General features: G+C 46.0%; 1 protein-coding gene across 1 annotated transcript in view; it reads left to right on the top strand.

Annotated features, from left to right (window-relative positions):
* AMPH (amphiphysin) overlaps positions 1–11,070 on the top strand; it is a 240,897-nt gene that overhangs the window by 167,046 nt on the left and 62,781 nt on the right. The window contains exons 8-11 of the mRNA XM_039223853.1: positions 3,124–3,199; positions 4,103–4,185; positions 6,464–6,602; positions 7,680–7,808. Of these exons, the coding sequence (XP_039079784.1) occupies positions 3,124–3,199; positions 4,103–4,185; positions 6,464–6,602; positions 7,680–7,808 (427 nt within the window). The remainder of the gene's footprint in view (positions 1–3,123; positions 3,200–4,102; positions 4,186–6,463; positions 6,603–7,679; positions 7,809–11,070) is intronic.

The raw sequence follows: 11,070 nt of genomic DNA, 5'->3' as shown, positions 1-11,070 counted from the left end.
TTTATTTCTAGGAGAGAGAGAGAGAGACAGGGTGAGCAGGGGAGGGTCAGAGAGAGAGGGAGTCACAGACTGAAACAGGCTCCAGGCTCTGAGCTGGCAGTCAGCACAGAGCTCGACGCGGGGCTCGAACCCACGAACCGCGAGATCGTGACCTAAGCGAAAGTCGGACGCCTAACCGACTAAGCCACCCAGGCGCCCCCATAATGTCCACTTTAAATATCTCACCATTTTATTTGTCAGTTATACCTCAATAAAGCTGAAAAAAAATGAAGGAAACCCAAATAAACTAGTCTTATAAAATAAAAAGAAAAATGAAGTGGAACATGGTAGTAATTTAAGGTACAGGTTAAGACATAGAGAAAGTAAGTCTTACTGGTGAGTTTCACATAGTACTTAACTACTGTTTCATCTCTGAGTCTCTAAATTGGGTTTTTATCTTTTATTTTGTTAAAATTCTAAACCCTAATTAACTGGAGAGTACAGAAATAATGATACTTGTATTTAAGCAGAACTTCTTGTCAAACAGTCTATGCTTTTCTTTTGGTTTTTCCTCCTTTTGGATCCAAGTACAGGTTCTCCAGTTATTGATTGCAAAACCTTGGACAATTAATCTGCCTGTGCCTCGGCTGACCTGGGTATAAAATGAGGCTCACTACCCTGGGGGGTGGTTACAAGAATTAAGTGAGGGAACATATAAAAGTGCCTATTACATGGCAGCTCTTTCTGTTTCCTTAATGGTGGTGATGGAACATTCATCCACTTCTGCTTATTGGAATCCTGCTCAACACAAGGCACAGCTAAGTAGGAAGCCCCCTTTTATCTGTGCTTTCATGTCATTGTTTAAATAAGAGGGGCCCTCCTGTGTACAGGCCCATTCTTACTCCCCAATAATAAGTTATCATTTTTTTTTAATTTTTCATGTTTTTATTCATTTTTGAGAGAGAGAGAGAGACAATGTGAGCAGGGGAGGGTCAGAGAGAGAGGGAGACACAGAATCCAAAGCAGGCTCCAGGCTCTGAGATGTCAGCACAGAGCCCGATGTAGGGCTCGAACCCACCAACCATGTGATCATGACCTGAGTCGAAGTCGGACGCTTAACCGACTGAGCCACCCAGGCACCGCAATAAGTTATTATTAAATAATTAAATTATATACTAAATAGTATACTATTATTATTACAACCCTCCCCCCCATATATGTTTATTCCATATATCCGGCCTGTCTAATGTTTCTGGTGTCTAAGTCCTTATTTGGGATTTAGAATCTAATGAACCAGTCAGGATTCTGGAGTGAGAACATCAGTGAAACAAGAACACGAATTAAGTCAAAGTAGTAATTTACTAGATGGGTTCAAAAAAATGGAAATAATACAGAGTCCTCATTTAGAGCAAAGGGAGCCCATACAGGAGGTGTTGGGCTGAACTCATAGGATCGAGGGGTGGGCTTACCATTAGGGACCTAAAAGTCCCACCCCGTGGCTTTGCTTCACAATGTTGAGGAAAAATAGGCCGAGACCGGAGAAAACTCAAGCAGCGTGCAGAGAACGGGGAGAGCACAGCTTTATTACGCCAGCGGGCCCAGTGGGATTGTTCCCTAAAGACTGAGCCCTGAACAAAAGTGGTAGTTTGCTTATAAATTTAAAAGAAGCCCACCCGTGCTGGCAGAGGCATTTAAAGCTGATTGAGTGTATAGGGGTAGGGTGGCTTGGGATCATTGCTCCTCAGAGGTAGAGAAAGGAAGTGGGATTGGATGTATAGGGTTAGGGTGACTTGGGGTCATCGCTGTGCAGAGGTAGGGAAAGCAAGTGGGTGTGGGGAGCACCTGGCCTGGGCAGTTTGGGCAGTTCGCCATTATGACCTATATGACCTCAAGGAGTTTTCCTGTATTTTCTCCATTAACAAGCCTGTTTGGGATACTGTGAATGGACAGCGTGTGTCTTTATTTGCTTCCTCTTATTTTTGCTGAGGGATTATAATTAACTGGTAGGTTTTCTATTTCCCCCTGTCAAACACATTTTAGAATCCAAACATATGGTACCAAGACGATACTACATATATGTCATTACATTAAATGATAAAAATTAATGATAAACTTCTCTATCTCCAGCCCTTACGAGACACACATCTAAAATACAAGCAGACTCTCAGGGAAGTTGTTCAAAAAGCGTTCTGTCTGCACGAGCAACGTCAATGTCACATAGAACCTGTTAGAAATCCAAATCCTGGGGCCCCTGGGTGTCTCGGTCAGTTAAGCGTCTGACTTCACTTAGGCCTTGATCTCACGGTTCGTGGGTTTGAGCCCCATGTTGGGATCTATGCTGACAGCACAGAGCCTGGAGCCTGCTTCAGATTCTGTGTCTCTGTCTCTCTCTGCCCCTCCCCTGCTTACTCCCTGCCTCTCTCAAAAAGAAATACACTTTAAAAAAAATGCAAATCCTCCATCCCTACCTGAGACCTGCAGAATCAGAACACTCTCCTGGTTTTCCCCAGTGTGAGAGCCACCATCTCTTCACACCTGCTGCCTTAGGAAAGTGCTGTAGGCCAGCAGTCGCGGCCCAGCATTATTCAAAATTATATAAAGGAGGGGCATCTGGGTGGCTTAGTCGGTTGAGCATCCAACTTCAGCTCAGGTCATGATCCCACAATTTGTGAGTTCGAGCTGCACATCGGGCTCTGTGCTGACAGCTCAGAGCCTGGACCCTGCTTTGGATTCTGTCTCCCCCTCTCTCTCTCTGCCCTTTCCCTGCTCATGATGTCTCTCTGGCTCTCAAAACTAAATAAAAGCATAAAAAAATTATATAAAGGAAACCTGTTCCTATTGCATTTCGTTGCCGTTAAAAATGCAGTCTTGCTGGGGCGCCTGGGTGGCCGACTTTGGCTCAGGTCATGATCTCACAGTTCGTGGGTTCGAGCCTCGCATTGGGCTCTGTGCTGACAGCTAGCTCAGAGCGTGGAGCCTGTTTCAGATTCTGTGTCTCCTCTCTCTCTCTCTCTGGCCCTCCCCTGCTCATGCTGTCTCTCTCTCAGAAATCAATAAAACATTAAAAAAAATTTTTTTAAAAATGCAGTCTTGCTGACCAGGCTTTCCCTATCCTTCTTTCCTCCTTGTGTCTCCACGTGGCAGACGCGTTGGGTTCTACGTCAACACTTTCAAGAATGTTTCCAGCCTCGAGGCCAAGTTCCATAAGGAAATAGCGGTGGTAAGTAAGGATGATGATTTTTCCTTATGGGACATAAAATAAGTGAACATTTTTTTTTCCCGAAAGCAAATGAAATGGCGTAGCATCGTCGCTTACCCGCGAGCTTGTTTTCGTGGCGTGTGATTACAGTCGGTGGTGTTTCTCCCGTAATTCTTCCTCGCCCTCAGGAGTCCTGGCCTCTGTGCATTCCTCTTCCAGAATGCTCTTTCTCCGTGTCCCAGTCTCACAGTCTTGTTTTGTTTGGTTTTGTTTCCAGTCAGCTTTAAAAGGTGGTGTTTAAAAGTGATACTTCTTGAGGCTGAGGAAAAATTGGTGTCCGAACATTCAGTCAGTCGACACTCCTGTCATCAACTACCACTTAGTCGTCAAGTACTCTTAGTTCAGCAGGGTGGCTGTTCGACTCTATCTGTAGTAGAGTCGGTGGAAACAATAAGGGTTTGTTTTCCGTCCTGTACTCTGGTTAAGTAATGTATTTTGGTTTTCTAAAGGTTTTTTTGTGTTTGTGGCCTTTCGGTTTTGACATGGGTTTGGTTTTGGGTTTTTTTTGTTTTTTTGTTTTTTTTTGAAAGAGAAAAAGAGCAGGGAGAGGTAGAGAGAGAGGGAGACAGAGAATCCCAAGCAGGCTCTGCGCTGTCAGCACAGAGCCTGGCGTGGGGCTTGAACTCATGAACCTTGAGATCGTGACCTAAGCCAAAGTTGGACACTCGACCGACTGGGCTACCCAGGCGCCCCTTGACATGAGTTTTCAATTGTCCATTTGCAGAATTTAAAGGTATCCTGAGACCATCCCTACTATCGTTAAGGTTCTCAGTTTTTCAGTAAACAATTCTTCTCTTAGGGCAGTAGCCTCAATTGGCACCAGAATGACTTACAGCTAATAGACCAATGTCTCTTTCCCTTTAGCTTTGCCACAAATTGTATGAAGTGATGACGAAGCTGGGTGACCAGCACGCTGACAAGGCCTTCACCATTCAAGGGGCTCCCAGGTAGGCCGTGCTCGTCAGAGCCAAGTTCACACAGCGCTTATTGCAATTTCTGCAGTCTGCACCAGCCCGCGCTGTTTTCATCCTTTTAGAAAAGTCTAGAACACAGGAGCCTTTCCACGTGGAGACTGACAGCAGCCTCAGTTCTGTGTTTACCTTTAGCCTTCAGATTTACTCAGTGTGGGCTTTGGTCATTGTCACAATCGAATCGACGATCTGCCTGTCTCCATTTTCCATGGGACCTGTCAGCCAGCATGTAAATTTTTAACACGTAACTTCTAGTTGTGCACCTGTTCCTGTCTTTGGAGGAGAAAGGATTTTCCTAAGCTCCCAGCACTTAGTCCTTAGGCTGATCGCTGGCATCTTTAGTGGATCCGTTTGGGGAAGCAGTTGACACCTCACCACCATCTTACCTCCTGACTTGACCTTGCAAATGTGCTTTGTTTTGATCCTGTCGCAAGTTTTTATTGTGAGTCAGTCAGTCAAATACACCGAAGGCCCAGTGATCCGTAGGTGAATTGTCTACCTTCCTAGGAGTTGACTTCATACCTTCATTCTCCTGTGATTTTGGAACCCTTTTATTGCATCCTTCTCAGGCATCATACACTCAAGGAATGCAGACTCATGAGCCTTGGGCTGGAAATCAGAAGATCCAGCTTTCAGGTTTCTGACTCTGCAGGCAACAGGTTTTGCCTTCCTTGAGTGAGTCCATTAATCCTCTGGTTAAAGAGCTCAATTTTTTTTAAATCCACAGAGGAAAAAAAAAAAAAAAAAGATGGCATTGAACTAAATGGCTTGTAAGGTAATATGCAGTCTGACATTCTATATTTGCAATTTTAACACCAATCAACATATAGAGTCCTACACACACATTTCTAAAAACACACACTCCTACCCATGTTAGTGTTTGGATCTCTCTAGAGAGAGCTGATTTTCTCAAATGATGCTCTTTGTAGTAGCCATCCTCATAATAGTCTCTGTTACAGCTGTTACACCAAGTGAGCATTTAGGATCTCTTATGCTTCAAAGGGAAAGACACTCCCTACAAGATGAAAAGAGTGGAAGCTCTCTTTCCAATACAGTATCTCAGTATGACCTTGGAACAAAGAGAAAGGTGTAATAAGAACGTCACAATGACATTGGGTGTTTTCACTGTGAAGCACGTGAAAAACTTAAGGGGCACTCCCTCATTGAGACGTGAAACAAATGTGTGTGAAAGCTTCAGTGTTGCTGAATCAGATAAAATGAAGACGGAGTGGGGCCATGGCCACTTACCAAATGTCCCTTTGGTTTTTTTCAATACTCCTCCGCAGAACGAGGTGGTGAGTGAGCTCAGTGGGCTCCCTGTGGAGCGTAGATTGGAACCATGCTTCCAAACAGAGGCCATGATTGCTGGCCCGTAGCCTCAATCATGTGGTCCATCCACATTCCCTGTAGGACTCACTCCCTTGGATATGTAGACCATGCTGTGGTGTATGCGCTAGTTATTTTGGGGTAGAGACCCTGTTCCCTCAATCTGTAGATGCTAGGTCTTAGCGAGTAGGATGTGTCCCAAGGGCCCCTCTCCTGTTCATCACCTTTGAGCTGGTCCCAAGCCTCTGGCCTGGTGCCAGGAATGGAACGAGTTCTCAAGAACTATTATTGACAGTCTGCCTTCACATAATTTGTTCATGCCCGTCAAGGAGTCTGAGTTCAGTCATTGTCTTATAAGGCGTAGAAAGGGGAAAATCTAATGAATTTGTTTCCAACTGTTATTTATCAGACAAGACTCCTGTAAAATCTTAGTGCTCTCTTGAGGATGTCTTTAACATAAAATTTATCATTTTCAGTGTAGGTTTTTCTATTGATTATGACATAGTAACATTCTCTAGGAAATCAAAAGTTGAAAGTGGGGCAGTGAATTCAGCTTTTCTCTAGAAGATTCTTGGAGAGCCTATTTGGCACAGTGGAAAGAACAGGGGGGGTGGATTCCCAAGGCCTGAATTCAGAGCCAGCCAAATGCTGTAATGTCAGGGGTTTTAACCTCTCTGTGCCTCACTTTACTCACCTGTAAAGCAGGGACAGTAAGACATGACTATTGTGACAGTTACAGATGATGGATTACAAATGGGGCCTGGCACTCAGTGGACAATACTGTTCATAACAACCAGAATTAACCTAGAAGGGGGTAGGTGACAGCCAGAACCTGTCATGCCTCAGGAAACCTTTGGGATGGAAGGCCCCTGAAATGTAAGTTCCGTCCTTTAGACTGCCCGTTGCTCACTCTCATGTGTTCATCCAGCGATTCTGGTCCACTCCGCATCGCAAAGACGCCATCGCCGCCCGAGGAGGCTTCGCCCATCCCGAGTCCAACAGCGAGTCCCAATCACACGCTGGCACCTGCGTCTCCTGCGCCGGCAAGGCCTAGGTCACCTTCACAGGTAGGAAGAGGTCAAATATACTGGGGTGGGTGGAAGAACTCGTGGTGAGGACCCCCGTCTGGGATAATCCCATGGTGCTGGTGGATTGAGGAGTTTCCTGTTGGGGAGACTTCAAGGCTGTAGGCATTGAGAGGTCACTAAGGAATCAAGCTGTTTTTCCAGTTTGGATGCCTACATCCTCACACCACCTTTGAGTGTGTTGAGGCCTCTGTCCATAGCCTCGCTTCCTGAGGCTTGCGTGCCCTCCTCTCCTCTCACCTCTTGCTCTCAGGAAGGCTCCGATCCATCCTACCTTCTGCCAGGACCTTCTTTCCTCCAGCACTTTCAGTTACACTCGGGTCAAGTATGGCCAAGAAAGCCATGATGTCTATATGCCTTTTCACATTTTTGGGATTCCCCCCAGTATGTGGCACATGAGTAGACACTCAGCAAAAGCATCTAGAAGAGACGAGTGGGGAAAACAGTAAAGGCTAGAAAAGGAAAATGCAGAGAAACATTGCCGCCCTGGTCTTCCCCACTTTGGGTAAAGGAGAAATCCCTCCAGGAAGACTAGAAGTCCCCAGTGCAGTTCAAGCTCTGAAACTAAGGCGAGTCGTGAGAAGATCCATGGAATAGATCTGTAAAGTTCCTACTCCTCGGAACACTCGTGTGGGAAGTGAAATGTGTGCTGTTTACGGGTGGTCTCACTGATTCTACTGACGAGTTTTCCTGATGCTAGTGTTCAAAGTCTAATTTATTGTTGAAATGAGAAATCATTTTCAGTGGACTCCAAAAAAGACATTGCCTTCATTTTAACTCTAGAGGCAGAGGCGGCCGGCCCTGCGCATCGCGCTTGTTTTGAGATGCATGGAGTCTCGTTGCCTGAGTATTTCTCATGGGACCCTTACTTGTCGGTGCTCAGAGAGCCCGCAAGGATGACAGAGTTCTCTGCTCTGTTCGGGGTTCTTATTTCTGTTCACACATCTAAATCTGTTGGGGACCGACATGTCCGCCCAGGACTGTTCTCATGGCATTTCGACACATCTCACATGTTGTCTTTGGCCAAACTAGTTTGCGTGTGTTTCTGATGTTTTGTAGACCAGGAAAGGGCCTCCTGTCCCACCTCTGCCTAAAGTCACCCCAACAAAGGAACTTCAACAGGAGAACATCATCAGTTTCTTTGAGGACAACTTTGTTCCGGAAATCAGTGTGACGACACCGTCGCAGGTAAGTGCCTGGTACGGAGCCGGGATGTCCATAGAAGTTCCATGGCAGGGAACCAGGGACCAGCTTTGACAGTGGCAGACGTTAGAGCCAGCAATATCATTTTAGTTGTCATTCCGGTTTGTTGATTACTTGGTATGTCTAAAGCATTCTCCAATGGGAGACATCCATATGTATTTGTAAATACCAAAAAGCATGAAATGAAGAATTTTCATCATCCCTCAGATCATACCACTCTGACATAGCCCCTAATGAATGCACTTTGGTTTCTTTTCCTTCAGTCTGTTTTTCTAGGTAAATACCGAATTTGTACCATACAATTCAGATTGTATTGTTATATATTCCTGACTTTTCTACTTAATCTAATTGAGCATCTTTTTTTTTCATGTCATGATACTATTTTTTTTGTTTTTTGTGTTTTTTTCAAAAGAAAATGTTTAACCAGAGAATTCTATCTGAGGAATGGACCAGGTTGCTTTCAACTGTTCTGATTCTTTACCAGCACTCTGGTGAACGTCAGTATGTGTGAATTCATGTGTTTATGCCTTCTGTTATTTCTTTTGTATTGCTTCCTAGTAGAGAATAGGAAAATGCAGTGAAAAGAGGTGCCTGTTTTTAAGTCTCTTGACCTTCCGCACAAGTAAATGTGTCTATTTACGTAGTTTGGCAAATAGAAACATCAGCGATTACCCTGGTCTCAAAGACCCCTGGGTGCACCTGCCCCAGGTGGAGCTCCCTCGGTGGCTGCAGGTCTACCTCTGCTGGCAACTTGGTCATCCTATGGTCTCAAGAATGAAGGGGGCGCCTAGCTGGCTCAGTTGGTTAGGCATCTGACTTCAGCTCAGGTCATGATCTCACAGTTTGTGGGTTTGAGCCCCGCATCGGGCTCTGTGCTGACAGCTCAGAGCCTGGAGCTGCTTCGGATTCTGTGTCTCCCTCTTTCTCTGCCCCTCCTGTGCTCATGCTCTGTGTCTCTCTCTCTCTCAATAATGAATAAATGTTAAAAAAATTTAAAAAAAAAAAAGAATGAAGATTCTTGGCTTCTGGAGCCGTTATTGATACCATCAAAGCTGCTTCTTTGTTTTAAGAGAGAAAGTTCCCAGAAACATTGTGCCAATATCATTTGTTCCCAGGGTCCTCAGGGTCAGAAATAATACCTACTTATACAAGACCTGAGGATGCAGTGCTGTAATTACTGAGTACGTCAGTAACAACACTGTATGACATCCCATCCCCATCACGTCCTGTGACAAAGGCAGAAACAATGCACTAATGACAGAGCTCAGAAAGCAGCAACTCGGAAGCCAGTCGTCATCTGTCGTTGCTTTTAAGGGCATTCATCAATAAGGCACAATGCTGTTAGCTAATACTTTCCTTCTTCTGTTGTTTGTGTGAGATGTGGAATTTGGTAAGCTAACGAGGCCTTGAAATATAATTTAGCAGCTCCTTTTGAGGAGCGGGGATTGCCCCTGGGTGAGTACACAGACAGATGATGTCTGTGGATACCCAGATGCCGCCAGGGCTAGCTGTCTAGAGCCAGGTGATCTTACCCAGTGCCCGCCATTGGCCTGGCACCAAATGTGAGCAGTTCCCGTATCCAAGTTACACTGTCTGATTGTATTTGCTAACAGCCCGGCTCCCTTCTCTTTTGTATTACATCAGTTTTCAAATGGGGGGCGTTTTAGGGTGATGATACCCTAATTCAGGTTGCTTTCTCCTGCACCCTCCAAGAACATGCCCTTGATCCCCTCCACGAACAGAGACTGTGGTCACCTAGAAGCCATGTGTACTTAGCTGAAGACTCTTCCCTTTAGCAGCTGAGACAGGAGAAGTACAGGCAATGTGACACGTGGACTAGTTCTGAAGCAAAGATGTGGTTCAAAAGTGTCCTTTCCCTTAAAATGTTCCTTTATTTGCAGTTTGCTGGCTCATGAAGCTTAGTGCTTCTAAGAGCATTAGCTCTCGCAATACTGTTGGGTAGAAAGCGTGGGAAAAGTCAGGAGTTGGGGATGCCGGGAGAGGAAGCAGGTTTCTAAGCTGTACCAGCCGACCAGGGGCCCCCTGGGCCAGCCTGGCTGGTGTCGGTGCACTACTCCTAGGCTGTGGGAAGCGGAGGAGAGCACCCCTTCCCCTGTACCTTCCAGAACATACTGGCTGTGTGTCCTCTCCATCAGTGTGCTGGGGATTCTGAAAGAACTGACCACCAGAGACATCATGGGGGTGCATTTTTGGGGAAGTTCGGCTTCATTTATATCGTTTTCGTGTAATCGAGAGGAGGCAGAAGGAGGTTTCTCTCGTTTTTTTCTGACTCTGCAGCAACATGGCTCTGGCCTCGGACCACAGAGTATGACTAAAGTATTTGCATTGACTAAATGGCTGTGAGTCTTACGTCACAGTATCAAGAGAAGGAAGTGGAGCAGAGGTGTATGTTTCAGGCTGCTTCCTCGCTTATTGAGTGATATAATCTAGCTTTATCTGGGGGCGCCTGGGTGGCTCAGTCCATTAAGCATCTGACTCAGTTTCAGCTCAGGTCATCTCGCGGTTTGTGAGTTCGAGCCTCGCATCAGGCTCTGCACTGATAGTGCAGAGCCTGCTTGGGATTCTCTCTCCCTCTCTCTCTCTCTGTCTCTCTCTCTCTCAAAAGAAATAAATGAGCATTTAAAAAAATAAAGTTACGCAAGTGACGCCTGTCCCTGAAGCATCTTGATCGTCCCCTTGGTTGCTTGTTCCTCTGTCGATATCGACAGACAGTGTGTGTTCTCTCACCCCTTTGGGGTCACATCCAGCAGACTTCCTGATTCAGCCGCTCTGGGGTGGGAGCCAAGAATCTGTATTCCTAATGAACTCCCCAGTGACGCTGACACCCTGGGCATAGAGCACGCTGTGAGAACCCCTGTTTTAGGCCAGGATTTACCCGCAGCACAGATATATGGCCACGAACAAAGCCCCACCGTGAATGAACAGATGCCTCCCAGGGAAATATCCCACTGAGTCAAGTGTATGTCATGACTGACCATGTATAACTGCTCCACTTGAAAATAGTGTACTTGAGGGGCGCCTGGGTGGCTCAGTCGGTTAAGCGTCCGACTTTCGCTCAGGTCATGAGCTCGCGGTTCGTGGGTTCGGGCCCCGCGTCGGGCTCTGTGCTGACTGCCAGCTCAGAGCCTGGGGCCTGTTTCGGTCTGTGACTCCCTCTCTCTCTGACCCTCCCCTGCTCACGCTGTCTCTCTCTCTCTCTCCTGGAAATAAATAAAAATATTAAAAA

The sequence above is a fragment of the Hyaena hyaena genome, unplaced genomic scaffold (assembly GCF_003009895.1).
Source record: "Hyaena hyaena isolate Hyena2069 unplaced genomic scaffold, ASM300989v1 scaffold_1466, whole genome shotgun sequence".
Lineage (NCBI taxonomy): Eukaryota > Metazoa > Chordata > Mammalia > Carnivora > Hyaenidae > Hyaena > Hyaena hyaena.
The sequence above is the reverse complement of the archived record's forward strand: the minus strand, read 5'-3'. Positions and strand labels throughout refer to the sequence as shown.